Source organism: Solanum stenotomum, chromosome 4 (assembly GCF_019186545.1).
Source record: "Solanum stenotomum isolate F172 chromosome 4, ASM1918654v1, whole genome shotgun sequence".
NCBI classification, from domain to species: Eukaryota; Viridiplantae; Streptophyta; class Magnoliopsida; order Solanales; family Solanaceae; genus Solanum; species Solanum stenotomum.
In genome coordinates, this window is record NC_064285.1 from 433,200 (window position 1) to 452,153 (window position 18,954).

The 18,954-nt window shown below is 37.1% G+C and overlaps 3 protein-coding genes across 5 annotated transcripts; 2 read left to right on the top strand and 1 right to left on the bottom strand.

Annotated features, from left to right (window-relative positions):
- Nucleotides 1-342: 342 nt before the first annotated feature.
- Nucleotides 343-10,813, top strand: LOC125861836 (protein GFS12). Of its 3 annotated transcripts, XM_049541717.1 has the most exons (17): nt 343-660; nt 769-854; nt 1,734-1,824; nt 1,897-3,878; nt 4,014-4,341; nt 4,423-4,638; nt 4,768-4,840; nt 4,932-5,137; nt 5,231-5,293; nt 5,945-6,153; nt 6,230-6,341; nt 6,988-7,506; nt 7,740-8,044; nt 8,133-8,373; nt 8,456-8,529; nt 9,316-9,451; nt 10,551-10,813. In XM_049541717.1, the coding sequence occupies exons 1-17, from the start codon at nt 535-537 to the stop codon at nt 10,698-10,700; spliced, it is 4,917 nt and encodes a 1,638-aa protein (XP_049397674.1). In that variant the 5' UTR covers nt 343-534; the 3' UTR covers nt 10,701-10,813. The 3 variants fall into 3 exon arrangements, with proteins under 3 accessions (XP_049397674.1, XP_049397673.1, XP_049397675.1); XM_049541716.1 differs by having other exon boundaries at nt 1,734-3,878; XM_049541718.1 differs by lacking the exon at nt 343-660 and having other exon boundaries at nt 804-854; nt 1,980-3,878; nt 10,551-10,812.
- Nucleotides 10,814-12,578: 1,765 nt separating this feature from the next.
- LOC125861228 (S-adenosylmethionine synthase 2) lies at nt 12,579-15,062 on the top strand. Its single transcript, XM_049541172.1, has 2 exons — nt 12,579-12,731; nt 13,679-15,062. Exon 2 carries the CDS (start codon nt 13,689-13,691, stop codon nt 14,868-14,870), a length of 1,182 nt encoding a protein of 393 aa, XP_049397129.1. The 5' UTR covers nt 12,579-12,731; nt 13,679-13,688; the 3' UTR covers nt 14,871-15,062.
- A 624-nt stretch (nt 15,063-15,686) lies between these two features.
- LOC125862859 (pentatricopeptide repeat-containing protein At3g06430, chloroplastic-like) lies at nt 15,687-18,856 on the bottom strand. The gene is made up of 2 exons (XM_049542984.1): nt 18,464-18,856; nt 15,687-17,206 (listed from the first exon to the last, which is right to left on the bottom strand). Exons 1-2 carry the CDS (start codon nt 18,812-18,814, stop codon nt 16,070-16,072), a joined length of 1,488 nt encoding a protein of 495 aa, XP_049398941.1. The 5' UTR covers nt 18,815-18,856; the 3' UTR covers nt 15,687-16,069.
- Between the last annotated feature and the right edge of the window lie 98 nt (nt 18,857-18,954).

Genomic DNA, 18,954 nt, shown 5'->3' on the forward strand with positions numbered 1-18,954 from the left:
AGATATAAAATCACAACATAACTTGTATATTATGATATAGAAATATGTATATTTATGTTTACGAAATTATTTTTTATTACGAGGGGCATAAATTAAGATTCTCTACAAAATAAGAGTGTAATATAGAAATTAGAAGGTGAAAAAGTATAAATGACAAGCAATTTATTATATTAATATATCAATATTTCTTTCTATTATATAGTCTTCCTCTTAATAACATTTAATTATAACAATGAAGATTTCATATATTTTCCATAGTTAAAATAATGTTTTAATAATATCAATTTATAAAACTTATTAAAATTTACAAATTGCAATATGGTCCCAAAAAAGAACACAATTTACATGCTAACTGTCCGGCGACCGGAAGGCCGGAGAAAAACTGCTGGAAAAACATTACAACGACGTCGTATAATCAATTATAGCTTACAGAAAGCCCGAAAAATCGTCGGAAAATCAAGAAAGTTATTGTTGCCTCTTTCTTCAGTGATTTGATGAAAAAGCATCAAAATCTGTAGTGAAAAGTTAGAGAAAATGGGAAGAGAAATGTGTTTTGAGTGTTTACAGCGTCGAATTCAATCAGATTTCTCTGACCAACTCATCTTCTGTTATGGTGTTTCTAATTCACCTCTTCCCTTTGGTTCTACTGCTATTGTTCAGGTACCCTTTATTTAAAAAAGGAAAAAGAACAACCCCATTTGTTATTTGTGTACAAAGATGAGTTCTTTGGGTGTTTTTTAGTGATTGTATGAGTTGTTAATTTTGCAGGCATTAAGTTCAAATGGAGAAGGGTTGCCACAGTTTATGCTGACTTATATGCCCCTTTGTAAAGATAGTTGCTTGGCTAATTACATGTAAGATTTGTGCTTTTCCTTTTGTATTTCCAATCCCCTTTTGGAGAACAAAGGGAAATTATTGTTTATGTGATGTTTATAGCTTTCGTTGAGCTGAGGGTCTATTGGAAATAGCCCCTCTACCTCTAACATATATGTCCCTTTGTAAAGATAGGTTCTTGGCTAGTTACATGTAAGATCTTGTGTTTTTCCTTATGTATTTCCAATACCCTTTTGGAGAACAAAAGGAAGTTATTGTGTATGTCATGTTTATAGCTTTGGTTGAGCTGAGGGTTCATGGGAAATAGCATCTCTACCTCTTAGGTAGGAGGTAGGCCTCCCTAGTTTTTGCTAACGTATATGCTCCTTTGTAAAGATAGTTGCTCGGCTCATTACATGTGAGGTATTGTGTTTTCCCTTTGCATTTCCAACCCCCTTTTGGTGAAAAAATAGAACTTTATTGTCTATGTGGTGTTTATAGCCATCATTGAGCTGAGGGAAATAGCCTCTCTACCTCTGAGGGGTAGGGGCAAGGTCTGCGTACACTCTACTCTCCCTAGTTTCTGTTGACGTATATGCCTCTTCGTAAAGATAGTTTCTTGGCTAAAATTACATATACGATCTTTTGTTTTTCCTTTGCATTTCCCACCCCACTTAGGAGGAAAAAAGGGGAACTTATTATCTATGTGAAAGCAAAGAAAGAAAAAGGACCTTAAGGGGTGTTTGACCATGAATAGTTTCAAACTCTCAACCCACCGGTCGATGGTGGAGGTGCTTAACCACTTGAGCAAGCCTCACTTATCAAGAGGAAGCAGAAAGAAACTAAAATGACAACTTGTATATTTTTGATACATAGTGGTCCCAGTATGATCTTATACAACTTGCTCCCCTTCTGTGTAGTGATCAACATTATTTGGAAGATCTTGAAGCCAGAACGAATAGTGGCAGTGGGTGCGCAGTCCCGGTGGCGATTGATCAGGCTAAAGCTGAGGTCAGTGTTGGACTTTCCAGTGATAAAACTTCTTCTTTAGAAACTAGATCATCTGAATGTGAAGATTTGCAGAATGGTGGCAGACATAAATCCCTATATGGCTTAGGGTGTCAAAATGTGACCTGTAATTTTTCTGGTACATTTTCTTGCTTTAGGACACTGCCTGCCCTGGCTCCAGTTGCTCGGATTGGGATTTCTTCATCTTCATTAGTTGAAGGTATTGTTTCAGAGTTCTTGTCTGGATCACTTGAAGATCATATTTTAAATTCTCTTACTCTCATGATTGAAGGTAAAAGATCAGGATTAGAGAGTGTGAACTTTCTTAGTTTAGTGGGGATTCCTTCATTTGGGGAAGAACAATTTCCTGGCTGCATAAGGCATCCAAACATTTCTCCAACTTTGGGAATGCTAAAAAATTCTGGTCAACTTAATTTGTTGCTTCCAAAAATGCCACATACCTTGGAAAACATTCTTCACTTTAGCCCTGGTGCCTTAAAGTCTGACTGGCATATGCGATATTTACTCTTCCAGATACTATCAGGATTGGCGTACATGCATGGTTTAGGTGTTTTCCATGGTAATGTCTGTCCATCCAGTATATCATTGGTTGATTCCTTATGGTGTTGGCTACCCATTTGTAGTAAGTTCCTCCAGAATTCTGTTTCAATTTCCAAAATAGAGGGTAGTTGTGATTCAGGAGTTAGTTGCTGTTTTGATGGGTGCCCTTTACAAGGTCTTTATGCTGATCTAAACCTCTCCCAGTCTACAGATTGGTATTCTAGCTTTAAACGTTGGTGGAGTGGTGATATAAGTAACTTCGAATATCTGTTAATCTTAAACCAATTAGCCGGGAGAAGATGGGGTGATAACACCTTTTATATTGTAATGCCATGGGTCATAGATTTTAGTGTGAAACCTGATGAGAATAATGACACTGGATGGAGAGATTTAACTAAGAGCAAATGGCGGCTGGCAAAGGGTGACGAGCAATTGGACTTCACATATTCGACATCTGAAATTCCTCATCATATATCAGATGAGTGCCTGTCTGAGCTGGCTGTCTGCAGTTATAAGGCAAGGAGGTTGCCTTTGACTGTTCTGAGGATGGCTGTTCGGTCAGTTTATGAACCAAATGAATATCCTTCTACTATGCAAAGACTATATCAATGGACACCAGATGAGTGCATTCCGGAATTTTATTGTGATACCCAGATATTTTATTCTATACATTCTGGGATGTCTGATTTAGCTGTGCCTTCATGGGCTGGAACCCCTGAGGAGTTCATCAAGTTGCATAGAGATGCTTTAGAAAGCGATAGGGTATCACACCAACTACATCATTGGATTGACATCACTTTTGGCTACAAATTGTGCGGTGATGCTGCTGTTGCTGCTAAAAATGTTATGCTGCCCTCATCCGCTCCTACAAAACCGAAGTCAGTGGGACGCCGCCAACTCTTTACTAAACCACATCCTCCTCAACGGCTGGCTAAGACCAGTGAAGAAGAAATGAATCAGCTCCCAACAAGTGATTTGACTGAGCATGCTCTGACTTTTGAAACTTCATTCTTGCATGAATTGGAAGAAGCAGCTGCGTTTTCTGAGCATGCACCTCATTTGGATCCTATCTACAACTTGCATCCAGATGTTCATGAAGAGCTTGACTCACCTGGGAAAGGCCTATCAACTAAAACATTAGAGAATAATATGTCCAGAAAAACTGGTTCTAGTACCAGTTCTGTCATGCCATCTGTTATTGATGTTAATTACCTTATCAAGAATATTGAAGTGGGTGATGATGTATCTGTGGGATATCAAGCACTATTGCTTTGGAAGCAGAGATGTTCCCATTCACACATTTATTCTAAAGATGTTGCTAATGATATCTTTGCAGTTGGCTGCATCTTAGCAGAACTCCACTTGAGAAGGCCACTTTTTGATCCAACCTCTTTGACTGTGTACTTAGAGAGTGGTGTCTTACCTTCTTTAGTACAACAGCTTCCCCCTGACACTCAAGTTGTTGTTGAATCCTGCATCCAAAAGGATTGGAGGAGGTATAGTTCTGTATTCACTTTTCCATCTTTTAAAAGCTTGCATTTATGCTACTTCCTAAACTCCTAATTGAGTGTCGATATCTGCAGAAGAGAAGGAACCATTCAAAACTAACTGTTCTTTTTTTCTTTAATTAGGAGGCCTACTGCCAAATGTCTTTTGGACTCTCCTTATTTTCTAGCAACAATCAAGTCATCCTATTTGTTTCTTGCCCCCCTTCAACTTATAGCAAAAGATGAATCACGACTGCATTATGCTGCAGCTTTTGCTCAACAGGGAGCCTTGAAAGCAATGGGAACATTTGCTGCCGAAATGTGTGCTCCTAACTGTTTGAAATTAGTCTCGAATCCTTTATCAGATTCGGAAGCTGAATGGGGTTGCATAGTACTTACAGAATTTTTGAGGTGTCTAGATCCAGAAGCTGTAAAGAAGCTGGTCGTACCTGCTATCCAGAAGATTCTTCAGGTTAACTGCTGTCTAAATATGTGATCTGTCTATCTCCTCGGCTTTTGCTTCTGAAACCTACTGTATGTTTCTTACTATCAGGGGACCGGTCCGTCACATTTGAAGGTTTCTCTTCTCCAAGGTTCCTTTGTGCTGGATATATGGAACAAGATTGGTAAACAAGCATATGTGGAGACAATACACCCATTTGTGGTATTAAACTTACACGGTACTCCTTGCAAGAACTCTGCTGCTGCTGCTTCTGTCCTGTTGATTGGGTCTAGTGAGGAACTTGGTATTCCAATTACTGTTCATCAGGTTGTAGTCAACCACTTTTCCCCTCCCCATCCCCTCTACTCTTTGATAGGTGGAAGTACCTACACTTATTGTGAATATGTTGAAAGGTTATTCTCATGTTGTATGACTGACATTTTGGTTTCTCGCCAGACAATTTTGCCTCTGCTTCACTGCTTTGGCAAAGGGCTCAGTGATGATGGAATTGATGTCTTAGTTAGAATTGGTATTGATAAATTAAGAAGTGTAGACCTTTGTTCTGTTTTACAAATTATGCTTCTGATTTGCAACCTAACTAGGTGCTTCTTATCTTTCAGGTAGTCTTTTTGGAGAAGATTTCATAGTCAAACAGATTCTACCATTACTAAGAATTGTCATTATTTCGTGCATTGACAATTCATTTGCAAATAAGCATGAAACTGCACAGAGTTGGAGTGCTTTGGCCCTAATCGACACTCTAAAGACTTTAGATGGTCTCACTGCTTCCTTGACCCCGGAGGTGCTTGTTAAGGAGCTTGTTGAAGTATGGAATTCGATATTCACTTCCAATTAATTTTATTTTCACTAAAATTTCAGCTCACCTTCCAGTTAGTAATGTGTTGAAATGCTTGTGTAGGATGGAAAATTCTTATATCTTCAAGTTCTCATGCAAACCAACTTAGGAACTCAAGTCTTCGAGGTATCTCCACTTCTCTTTCAATTTTTCTGTTGGGCTCTGTTCTTTCTTAACCTCTGCTACAAACCTGTACTTTCTTAAACTAGTGAGCTACATTTGATGAAATAAAATTTGTGTAGAGAATACTTTCCAGATTTTATGTCCCAAATTATCGAACTCACTCCCTATGGTCATTTAGCTCTCAAACATTTCCCTATGCCCATTACTTTTGGACCAAATAATACAACAATTGTGCTCTTGCTAGCATCAGAAATACTCATCTCCCTGGATCTTTGAACACAGTGCATGTTCAGGCAAGCTTTTAGAAGATGTTGTATATGGATTTTTAATGTCCTTAGCTGTCATGATTTTGTATCGAGCTTCCTACTTTAAAAGTTAATAGTATTGAACTTCCATAGTATTATTTTTCTGAGAGAAGTGACAGTTTGATACTCTCGGGCTTTTATTGGCAATATAGGGAGCATCGTTCCTAGAGTTACAAAATCCTCCCTTTGTTATGGTCTATATTTTTTGCGGTTATAGAGAACTATGAAGGGTTTTTTTCTATTCTTAGAAATATCTGGAGGTTCAAGTGAAAATTCCAGACTCTTTCTTTATTTCTTGATGTTTTATGCTTGTTATCTGTGTAGATGATGGTATTCTTTTGCATGCAAGGGTGCTGCAAGAAATCTGCTAGCTCTTTGCCAGCAAATTGGATCAGATTTAACAGCGTTGCGCGTCCTTCCAAAACTCAGGCAACTTTTTGATGAGCTTGCGTTCTCCCAGGAGAAAGCAGGTCATTCTAGCATCAAGGGAGGAAGCCTTCGAGGTCCCAACACCAAGGGGGAAGATGAGAACAAAATTACAAGCCGTTTGGACCTTGTGTGGGTTTTTGTTTTTGGATAGGATTCCCTCATCTTATTATTTTTCTTATTTATTTATGAGCTTTAATGTATGCAGGGTGCTTTTATATCCATCATTTGCATCTCTTCTTGGTATAGAGAAGCTTCGCCAATGTTGTGCCACATGGTTGCTACTAGAGCAGTTTCTTCTGCGCCATTATAACTGGAAGGTGTGTTTCCTAATACTTCACGGAATAAGATTTTAAGTTGGAGAGGACCAAATTCTGTATGCTACACATTAACATGCCAACTTTGGTAATCAGTAATAACTGCCTCAAATGGTTATCAAAATCAAGATGGAATACTAAAATAGACTCTAGGGTGCTGCGTCACACAATCAATTTGACAAATAAGAAATATGAAACTAGCTTAAGCTCCTAGATCAATTGAGTATTGTCAGGGGATCCATTACATCAGGTAAAGCTCATCCGAAGTGACTTAGAGCCCATTCGGATTGGCTGTTTTTAAGCTAAAAATAGCTTTTAAGCACTTTTGGAGTGTTTGAGTAAGTTAAAAGTGCTTATAAACACTTAATTTTAAGCTAAAATGCTAAAAATAAGCCATAAGTTAGAAATTCTAACCTATGGCTTTTGGCTTATAAGGCAAAAATGAAAAGCCAATCCAAAAAGGCTCTTGATTCTGAGCAAGACCCAATAACTTTTAAATATAGCATGTGTAGAACTATATATTTTTCTTTTTAGCACCATGGGTGCTGTTTTGCATTAAAAAAATAATACTTTTACCAAAAAAAACTATATCTTTTCCCTTGCATGCCCTTTTTCTTTGTGTGTCAATTTCTGAAATGTCATGATTCAGTGGGAATCCACAGGGGAATCTTCTCGAAGTGGTCCATCTAGTATATATGCTAGAAAGCCGAGTGGTGAGAGCTTAACATCTAAACGTACTCCAGATAAGATGTTGCTGAATGGGTTAGGGTGGTCAACGCCTCAATCACAAGGAAAAAAGGGTGCCAAACCTCCTATGATCAACATCCATCCATCCAGCCAACATCAGGATTCTGCTGATAGGAATGCAAGAGGCTCAGATTTTAGCAGGATTGAGCCCTGGTATTGGTTCCCCAGTCCAGCTGCTAATTGGAGTGGCCCTGATTTTATTGGCCGTCCTGGTGGTTCAAAGGATGAACTTCCATGGAAAATCAAAGCATCAGTTCTGCACTCTGTTCGAGCACATCAAGGATTGCTAAGGTCTATAGCAGTCTGCCAAGATGAATGCAATCTTTTCACTGCTGGAGTTGCTCCAGGATTCAAAGGAACTGTTCAAAAGTGGGAGTTGTCAAGAATTGATTCCGTATCTGGTTATTATGGCCATGAGGAGGTGTGCTAATCTATCTGTTGTTTGTTACATTATTCTATTTTTCGGATTCATGTTGCTGTTTTGCTATCAAGTTGTAGGCATTCATCATTATATTGTGCCTATCAACTTGTTATCTTGTTGTTCTTTGTGAGACGAATTGAACATGATACTTAGTACTTACCTAGCATGAGTTGGGTCTGTACCTTGAAACTACATTATGTTGTTCTATTCATTTATTTTTCTTTCCCTTACAGGTTGTGAATGACATTTCTCTTTTGGCATCAAGTGGAAGGGTAGCTTCCTGTGATGGGACAGTACATGTATGGAATGGCCAAACAGGGAAGCTGATATCTGTGTTTGCTGAGTTTTCTACAAGCTCTGTGCATCATACAAGCTCTTTACCAAAAGCTTCAAAGTTGAATGTGGAACAGGCTAATATGCTACATTTTAATCCATTGTCTGGTGGACTATTGAACACTGATGGTAATTTATACACTAGTATGTATTACTCGGAATATCTGGACAATATTGTTGTGGGTACTGGAAATGGATCTCTCAGGTCAGTGCTTTCTGGAGTTGTGTTGGATTTAAATTGATTCTGACACTTCTCTTACTTGGTTTATTTGGTCGTCTACTTTGGTATCCAGATTCATTGATGTCAGACAAGGTCAAAAACTTCATTTATGGAGGACTGAAGCAACTGAATCCAATTTTCCTTCTCTGATTTCATCCATATGCTCAAGTGCTTCGACTAAACAGCAATACGGAAATCCTCAATATCCATCTTGGGTTGCTGTTGGACAAAGTTCTGGGCATTGCAGGTTATTTGATGTGAGGAGTGACAAAATTATTTCCTCATGGCAAGCTCATGATGGTTATGTCACTAAGGTAAGAGTTGGCTTTTGCTTCCAGTAGATTGAAATAAAAGTTTCTACTTACTCTGGTGTCTTTGCTTGCTTGCTGCCTGCAGATAGCCACACCGGAAGAGCATTTGCTGGTTTCAAGCTCTCATGACCGCACCTTAAAGATTTGGGACTTGAGAAGGTTACTTTGGTGTTATACATTTATCTTAAGCTTAGCAATATGGAGAAACTAAGCTCCCACAAAATGGGGGATAGTAAGATTAGGCTCATCCTCGCCTGGCTAGATAACGCGACATCTTATCTGTGACTGCAACCTTGTAGATAAGCATATATATAGTTTGTTTATCCAGAGTGGAAATTGCTGCATAGCTGAATTCATTGAACAGTAATTTATCTCTAGTAAACTGCATAGCTTAAATTCATCGAACAATAACTCATTTCCAGTAAAAAGTTGTTGCGCTCTACTCTTGATAGTGTACTCAAGGCATATGATAATTTGGTCTGTGTTTCAATTCCAATATGCTTTTGTCTAAGTTATCATTGAGAAAGTTTCATGTTTGAGATAACCAAACGTATTTATTCTCTGCCCATCACAAAACCAACCATGCACGATAATAAGTTAGTGACTGTCTTTTATAGATTTAGTATATATGTGCAGATCCTTGATAAATTCGTTGAGTGTTTTATCAAGTGATTTAGTTGAAGAATCTCAACTATAAAGGATTCCTTTCATCCTGCCTATCAGAGATGAAATCCACGAGAGGATTACGAAACAAATTTAATTGCACAATCTGGCATTCCTTGGCTCTTTGTATTCCGGAAACTGTCCACTGGTAGTTTTGATTTCACTCATCTTTCTCAAGGAACCACACATACTTAGTTGATGTTTACTCAATGCCATTACTGAGCTTTTTGTTGTTTGAGATTTTTTATTTTTTTCATTTCCTTACTTTATTTTATATCACAGAAATTGGAAATCAAAACCCTTGGCTTCTAGAGGTCACACTGATGGTGTTTCTGATTTCTCCATTTGGGGGCAAAATGTGATTTCAATTTTCCGCAGTAAAATTGGTCTTTCTTCTTTGGCCAGTTCTTCTGATGAAGTAAGTACCTTGCCTGTACCTTTTCACTTTTCACACACTTCTGTTCTACTTCCGCAGAACTTTGTATATTCTGTCTGCTGGTACAGAAGATAGTATCTTAGGATATATAATTTGATAACTTGTTATGTCCTCATCCCTTTTCCATGCATCTGAAACCGAAAAATTCTTGTAGAATCTACTTTTGGTGCCTAATTACTGACTGCCAGATTGCTTACCATGTATTGCAGCACTATATTAATCCTGTTTTTTTTTTTGAAATAGAAAATAAACACTAAGATAGATATACGAAGGATATGAAATGCCATTTGCGTAGGTGAATAAATAAAAGGGAAAATTTTGTGATGGTGACATTCTTCTCCAAGTTTTAACATCTTAGCTGTGTGTATTACGTACAAAATGACAAATACTCAACTGGCATATAGATCTAATATAGAAGTTCGATTATCTTTTTTGTTTCATAGGCTCCTTAAAGTACGAGGAGTGCACTTCTATCTAGTCTATTGAAAAATTTATAGGATGAGAGATTGAGAGTCTTGATACTTAAAATTGAAGTGTTCTCTTTTCAGAATGAACTTTAATCATATGACCATAAGAAAATGAGAGATTGTCCGTTTACAGTATTACTATTAAGTTGATGTTTTCTAGAGGTTATCATTAAGTAGCAGACCATGCCCTTCTCCAGTCATTATTTTCGTGCAAACATTGCTTATGAAATGTATACTAGCTGCAGAATATGGTAAACTGAGGGATTTGGTTCAATGGAAAGGACACGTCACGTGATATTTTGGTTTAGATGCACTTCACGTGTTCAAAACCTGCTAGGCAGAGCGCTTGGAACACTTAAATTGGGAGGAGGGTAGAGGATCGAGCCTGACTACCTAGAGTTTCGAACCTCTGCCCAACTAGAGTTAGACGAGAAGTCCACCATGGGATTTCTATTATGTTCTGTTATCAAAAACTTCTTTTAACAGTAATTCTGTGGACTGTGGTGGCTCATTTTCGAAGTTTGTTCCTTGCCTCTGGAAAACAATGCTTAAGAATCGCGACTTGTTTTACTGTTTGTAATTTGCATCTTACTGGCTTTAACAAAACGTGGCAGGACGTTCAGCAACTTGTCACGCCTCAGTATCTCTACATGGGTGATCGTGAATCAAAGAACGCGTCTGTTTTATCAAGTATCAGTGTTCTACCTTTTTCGCGGCTCTTTGTGGTTGGAACAGAAGATGGTCATTTGAAGATCTGTTGCTAGCTTGGTTCTGTCATGGAAAATCACTTTGCCTTCCAACTTTCCTAATTTATTTTGTATTAATTATTTCAGTTAAGTTGGTTGTTATCAAATTGGAAATCTTAATGCAATTATTTTTTCCTATGTTTCTTTATGTTATTTCCTTATACTTGTTTTTGTGTGGAGGAGATAATGAACTTGAAATGTCACTGACGTAACTTTCTTTCAGTTATTTGCCTGAGTTTTCTAGCGAAAATACACATTAGGAGAATCTTAATAGTTTAGTTGGTTGATTATCTGAACTTCACCTTGTAAAAGAGATAGTAACTATTTCATCTATTGTTCAGGGTTGTCAACGATACCCTAAAGCAAGACTCAAAACATGTTGAGCGCTTCACTTTGCTTAATGTGTGGTTCATTGTCGTTATCAACGTTCTAAGGCATATATTTCGCTATACCGTAAAAAAATAATCAATTTCTTTATTCATATATTTGTCACTCATGTTTTTGTTACCTTTCTAAAAAAACGAAAAATGCTTATCATTCGTGATTATAATTTATTAGTTTTAGATATTTGAACTCTAAAAAATATTTGAAGTTAGGTGGTGGTTGTTGGCTTTGAATTTGGTGGGGTTTTTAATTGTTAGTTGTACTTTACAAAATCAAAAGTGAAAATGATGTTTTAACTTTGTAACTTTGTGTATACTACATTTATTATAAAATATTTAAACCTATTTCTACCTACCAAATCTTAATATACAACATATTTTTTGGAACATATTTAATTCATACAAAAGATTGACCATTTGGGTCCCAAACCCATTCACAATTTTTTATATAATATGAGAGGGTGATTTTTTAAGATCAATTATGCAAATTCATGCATTATTCCTAATTATTTAATTCATTATTAAATTTGATCAAGAAAGGTGCCAAAAGTTTATGGTAATATTTTATTTCAAACCACTTATGTTTTAAAAATAAATAAATGAGGGTCCTCAAAATATTATATTTGAGAATAAACATGTAGAATCTTCAAATTATTATTATGTATTACTAGTTTAAGAACTTGCTTAATTAATTATTCATGGATTATGTAAGGCTTATTGATCAGTTACTATTTACTGATTATTTATGACAAGGACTTCCATTAGGATCGGAAATGGACAAATATAACATCATTATTTTTAAATCACGATTGCTTAATAAATGTCGTCGCGAATTCAAGATTTTTTAGGAAGGAAATTCAAAATTTCAAAATATAAAGTAAATATACAAAAAAGGCAAATGAGATCAATAATTACTATATATATATATATACACATAAAAATGAATTTTGACGTGTAATCTTCTTAAATTTGGTGCAATTTAAAGTGAATTGAAATATTAATGGAAACGTTGAAAAAAATAAGAATATTCATTTTCAATTTGTGATGAGATATTCATATAAAATGTAAAATGTTTCACATTTTACTAAAGAAAATTTTGAGCGTACTCAAGCAAACACATATTTTACGTGATAAATCTCACGCGATTTGACAAGTGTATCTCATGTCATTTAGTTTTACTCAAGTAAACACACGTTCTACGTGACAAATTTCACGTGATTTGACATGTAAGACACGTGTATCTCTTGCCATTTAAAATTATAAATAAGTTAATTATATACATTAGTTTTAATAAGTCGTAAACTTAGAACTTCCAATTATGTATTTTATTATTTAAAAAAAAGGTGACATATTTTATGTGATTACGTAAAACGGGTGTGAAACCGTGTTGATTGATAATGAATGACAGGTATAGTATAGCAGTATATTAGATCCACCGACGATTAATTCTCAAATTGTTAATCCAACGGTTGTCCGAAAATCGAAATTGATTGTGAGCCGTTGACTGAAAACCCGATTACCAAAAATGACCCGAAAATGAATCTAGCCCTAATTTATGACAAAGGGGGATTTCTCTCATTTTCCTATATAATCTCTTCCTTCATTTCACTTCTTCCTTGCCCTTCTCCTCCTCCTCACAATTAACTCTATTCTACTTCAATCAAAGGTCAATTTCTCTCTCTCTCCTCTTTCTCTTTCTATATGTATATTATATATATATGTGTGTTGATTGATTGATTGATGATGTATAGTACTGTTTGAGTAGTTGTAATTGTTTTATACGGTATCCGGAACACGAGGTTTGAGTTATCTGATATTTGTTGTTGATGAGAGGTGACAGACTCGTAAAAGTAAAATTAGTTGAGAGGACAGTTTGACAGGTTATCTACTACTAGTTTTGGTAGTAGAAGGTGTGAGGTATCTCGTAAAATTAAATTAAATTAAATTAGTTGAGGGGATAGCTTGACAGAGTTACTTCCTACATAGTGTTGGTAGAAGGTGGTAGTTATCTCGTAAAATTAAATTAGTTGAGGGGTCAGCTTGATAGAGTTACGTGGTATGTGAGTTGGTGTGGATATCACGGTTATTAAAAAAAAGAGTTGTTTTCTATGGATCTGATTTAAATTTTGTATATAATAATAGTACTAGTTAAAGATGTTATTTTGATGTATGTGTATGTCTTACTTGAAAAGGCTATGTTAATTTCTGTGTTGGTTTCAATTTTATGAGGGATTTTGATTTCAAGTTTACATTTTTCACTCGATCCAGTAATCTTTATTACTCCTTATATGGCACGGAGTTTGAGAAATTAAAGAATATTTTTGAATTGTGTGATCTTAAACTAATGATATGTAGAATGTGCTAACATGTTTTTGAAGTTTGTCGTCTTAAACATGTGACTTAGGAAAGTTGGAATTAAAGAACTGTGGAAAAGTTAATGTATTTCACCTTATAGTGTCTACTTACATTGTTGATGCATTATGAAACATTGTTTTTGGCCAAATTTAGTATACTCAGTTTCTCTTTGTTTTACTTATGGAGTCTATTTCCAAGGTCATTTCCGTTGTTTGAATTGGTTTTTGGTTACTGATATCATTCAATTCGTCCATGCAGATTTAGAGAAATGGAGACTTTCTTGTTCACATCTGAATCAGTCAACGAGGGACATCCCGACAAGCTCTGTGACCAGGTATCCGATGCAGTGCTTGACGCCTGTCTAGCTCAGGACCCTGAAAGCAAAGTTGCTTGTGAGACTTGTACCAAGACCAACTTGGTTATGGTCTTTGGAGAGATCACCACCAAGGCCAATATTGATTATGAGAAGATTGTACGTGACACTTGCCGGGAAATTGGATTTGTGTCCCCTGATGTTGGTTTGGATGCTGACAATTGCAAGGTCCTTGTGAACATTGAGCAGCAGAGCCCTGATATTGCTCAAGGTGTTCATGGTCATTTGACTAAGCGACCTGAGGAGATTGGTGCTGGTGACCAGGGTCACATGTTTGGCTATGCCACCGACGAGACACCAGAGTTGATGCCCCTTAGCCATGTTCTTGCTACCAAACTTGGAGCTCGCCTTACTGAGGTCCGCAAGAATGGAACTTGCTCTTGGCTTAGACCTGATGGTAAAACCCAAGTGACTGTTGAGTACCAGAATGACAATGGTGCTATGATTCCTCTACGTGTTCACACTGTTTTGATCTCCACTCAGCATGATGAGACTGTTACCAATGATGAAATTGCTCGTGATCTCAAAGAGCATGTCATCAAGCCTGTGATCCCCGAGAAGTATCTTGATGAGAAGACCATTTTCCACCTCAACCCTTCAGGCCGTTTTGTCATTGGTGGACCTCACGGTGATGCTGGTCTCACTGGCCGTAAGATCATCATTGACACTTACGGAGGTTGGGGTGCTCATGGAGGTGGTGCTTTCTCGGGGAAGGATCCTACCAAGGTTGACAGAAGTGGAGCCTATATCGTGAGGCAAGCAGCTAAGAGCATTGTTGCCAATGGTCTTGCTAGGAGGTGCATTGTTCAGGTTTCATATGCCATTGGTGTGCCTGAACCATTGTCCGTCTTTGTGGACACTTATGGAACTGGAAAGATCCCTGACAAGGAGATTCTCAACATTGTGAAGGATAACTTTGATTTCAGGCCCGGAATGATTTCCATTAACCTCGATCTACTGAGGGGTGGCAACGGCCGATTCTTGAAGACTGCTGCCTATGGGCATTTTGGTAGAGATGATCCTGACTTCACATGGGAAGTAGTCAAGCCTCTCAAGTGGGACAAACCTCAAGCTTAAACTGGAATATAATTGTTTCATCCCTTATGTGTCAAAGCTTACTATAGCCTGCATGTTGGCTTTTGTTTCGCCTTTTCTTTTTATTTTTATATCTTATATTTGTTCTTTTAATGTGGTTTTAGAAATATTGTTCTAAGTTTCTTGGGTAAGATAAAGTTTGAGGAATATGAAATCATGGATTGAGATATTAAATCTTGCCTTTTGTTATGTGTTTCTGTAAACATGGTAGAACTTTTCGACTAATCGTGGCTTTTGCTGTGTTCCTTACACAGCCAGCAGACTGTTCCTCACATAGCTATGAGAATCTGAGTACCAGAAGAACTATGTTTCCCCAACTGTATTTTTTTGTTTTAATATGCTTGTAGCTTTCTCTATATCTGGGATTACCTATGAAGTAGAATCTGCACGTCGAGGCTCAGACGTGCAGATCCATCAAATGCAGTTGGGTATTCCTTCTTAAGAGGACAGGACACAAACCCTTTGGCTCTTGCTAGCCAGGGAAAAACAGCCTTTCAAGATTCAATCTTTTCCTTTCTGGTTACGAGGCATCGCTTTGGAGTGTCAAAAGCTAGCATGACATGATTATGAGAACATGAAGTGTCAGGGTATGGAATCCCAGAATGAGGCTGATCCAGCTTAAATGAGATATGATAGCATCTTTATGACTAACATATTCTTGACAATACATTATCTTCATTTAGCTCCGAATTGTAATCTCTAATGAAAAATACAGCTCCATGAGCAAGAGGCTTTGCAGATACAGGAAAAATGAAGAGAAAAACTAGTACTAGAAATCCATCATAATAAACATAGTCAAAAGCTGAATTGGTATTATAACGATAAAAGGCAAAAACCAAAAAGTACAAGGGCAGCAGAACCTGCTTGGAACATCGAATGTAGCATTCTTGTCATAATAGCTCTCTCTATTTAGGGGAAGAAGACACACCTGATACAGAGTTAGAGAACAAACATGGCAAATACCACATGATAAAAGATTGAGTTTTACAATGATACAGTAAAAGTGCTCCATTCATGCCTTAGGCTTAGATTCACCTCCTTGTAAACTCGCTGACAAGGATAGTTACCCGCTCCAAGCAGACAACTGAGTGATCTTATCAATCTACAGCTCTGCAGAAAACCACTAAAGAAGTAGCTTTGGCGCTCCAATGCATTGTCAAATTAAATTTCATATTTAGTTCTCAAGTAGGCATTAGCTCTAGCTTTTCTTGGCTGTCGCTGGACTCTGAGGCAGACATCATCCGTTTTTCTTGCTCTAAATCATAGACTTTGTCTGTCATACCTTCTTTTCTATATGCCTCAGCCATAACAGTGTAAGTTGTGTCATCTGGTTGGAATCCCTTATCTTTCATTCGCTTGAAAACTCTCTCCATCTCCAATAAGTCCTCTGCCTTTGCACAAGCATAAATAACAGAACTGAAAAAGGAATTGTTTTCAGGGATCTCCAACTTCCCAGCTAATTGGACAGTGCTGATCACCTTAGGAAAAAGGCCTGCATTTGCATATCCTCTAATGAGGCAGCAAAAAGTCTTGGTGTCACCTTTAGCGCCTTCAGCACGCATTTGATCAAATGTGTACTCCATATGCTTTGCATCACCTATATCTGAAAACGCTTCGATGACGTTGTTGTAAGTCGATGTTGTCCAAGGAAATGAAAGTTTACGCATGTACTCCATCACCGATGACATCTTATCGTACATTCTTTTCTTCCCATAAGCACTAATAAGGATATTAAATGTTCGTGTCTCTGGCTCAATACCGAAACTACAAAACTTTTCATACCATCTCTCCATCATTTCAACTTGCCCCTTGTTGCCAAATAAGCTCAGGATTGTGTTCATTGTCCATATATCAGGTCTGCTGTCTGTGCTCTCAAGCATTCCCAAAAGCACTTTCTCCATCTCTTCATATTTCCCCGCTCTCCCGTAACCACTCAAGACTATATTTTGAGTGACAGTGTTAGGAACTATGGAACGTTCAGTCATTTGTTCATAAAGAGAGTCAACCAGATCAAACCGGGATGCATCCACACATGCCTTAATCAATATACTGTATGTATAAACATTTGGCTGACAATAAGGGAGCTCAATCATCTGTTGAAGAATCGCAAATGCCTTGTCAATTATGTTGCTTCTACAGTAAGCACCAACCAAGGCTGTATAGAATTCTGGTGTGGGTTCCAATCCCTCTTCAATCATTGTATCAAAAAGTTGTTGTGCTTTCCCTGGTTGCCCGCATCTCCCAAGAAGTACAAGAAGCTTCATATATGTACTTTCTTTCGATTGATAAAAGGGTTGTTCCTTTAGCATCTCAAATACCTAGAGGCAAAAACGCATTGTATTATCTAAACCATATGTTTGGAAGTTGGAAGAAAAACAGAAGAGAGTTAGAGACATCCAATTGGGAAATAAATCAGCAATAAAAGCACCAAGGAGTTCTTATACAAAAGAAATATTCAAATGCAAGCCCAAAAAACAATGAGATGCAGTAAGATAACTTAAGAAAAGAGGTATCCGTCCATTTACCTTTGTATTTTTTGGTAATAGGGAGTCTTTTTTTTTTTTTTTGAAACTGGTAACTTTGGGAATAGGAAGTCTTGAGGACAACTTATTTGCACAAACTGCAAGTGAGCTCTTTGATATTTCAGAAAAAAGTGATACTCCGGGTTCAGGTTCTTAATTTATGTTTTCGAGAGTGAAATCTATCCAAATGAGGAGCTTAACGTACTCAGGGTGGTTCTGCATGAAGTGAATACTCCAGCTTTGAACAGTATCGATCAGAATGCATCTCATTATCCACCAGTGTTATCAAAAGCGCAAAGCACATAAGCACAAATACATATGTGTAGTCTAAGATTAATAATCACAGCATGAATAATAAATATATAAACAGAAGAACTGAAAGAAAATTAATGTTAAGAGAAACATCAATTGTTTGGTATCGCATCTTCAGGATTCTGCTCATTAACAAGGAAAAGTATGCCTTAGAATTTAGATCCTAGATGGAGACACTAAAGCACCCATAAAGCAAAGCTCTATACATGCTTAGCACCTCACTTCAGGTCATAAACTCTTAAGTGCACTTTTGAGGCGTTGACAACACTGTTATCCATGGACAAGATACTCGTTAAAAGAACAAAGATCCATGGACAACTTCAGAGCTCTTCTCTATTTTCTTAATGAACTCCACGTCAAGTCAAAATCAGACAAACAGATTGAAACGAAGAGTATAACAACAATATCTAACTATTCGCATCGCCTCAATGGTTCCTTCATTTCCATTATGCTTTTCTAGCTAACTCTACATAGATTTTAAGCAAAAATCATCATGGATTTCTCAATCAACAAGACAGCTTAAAAAAAGTACCTTTACAAGAAATTGAGCAGCCTTACATCATCTAACTCAGAAAATCTACACACTCAATTGCTTCCAAACACTTAACCAGATTATAACAAGGGTTTAATAGCAAAAGGGGTTTCACAAAAGTGAGCAATGCACACAAAAAAACAAACAACATTATCAAAACCAGCAAAATCAAATTCAAGAAACAAAAGGGGGTTTTAGCAAAAACTAACCTCAAGAGCTTGAACCCATTGTTTTTTCTCAATATACTCAGAAAGAGCTTCAGTAATAGTATTAACCCAAGCTGTAGCATTACTCTTCCTATCCAATTTTTTCTTAATATTCTTAATGGGTGTTCTCTTACTGTTTTTGAAACCAGATTGTTCAGTGAATCCTGGGTATTCCCCTTGTTTCCAGTGCTTTTTCTTCGGAAATGCTACTGAAGAAGAAGCACGGCAACAAATCACAGCGGCGAGTGGCCGCCGGAAGTCGAAAAGACGGCGAATGTTACCGCCGGCGGGAAGAATTAGAGGAGAGGGAAAGAGAGAAGATGAAGAAGATAAAGAAACGGAATTGTTTGCCATTTTTTTCTCAATTAAACATTCAATTTTTTTTCAAATATATCATGATATATATAAATATAAGATATTGTAAAAAAATATATTATTTTTTTCGTTTTTTCGTCCGAGTTCAATATCTATATTAAGATCCTCATTAATTCTAT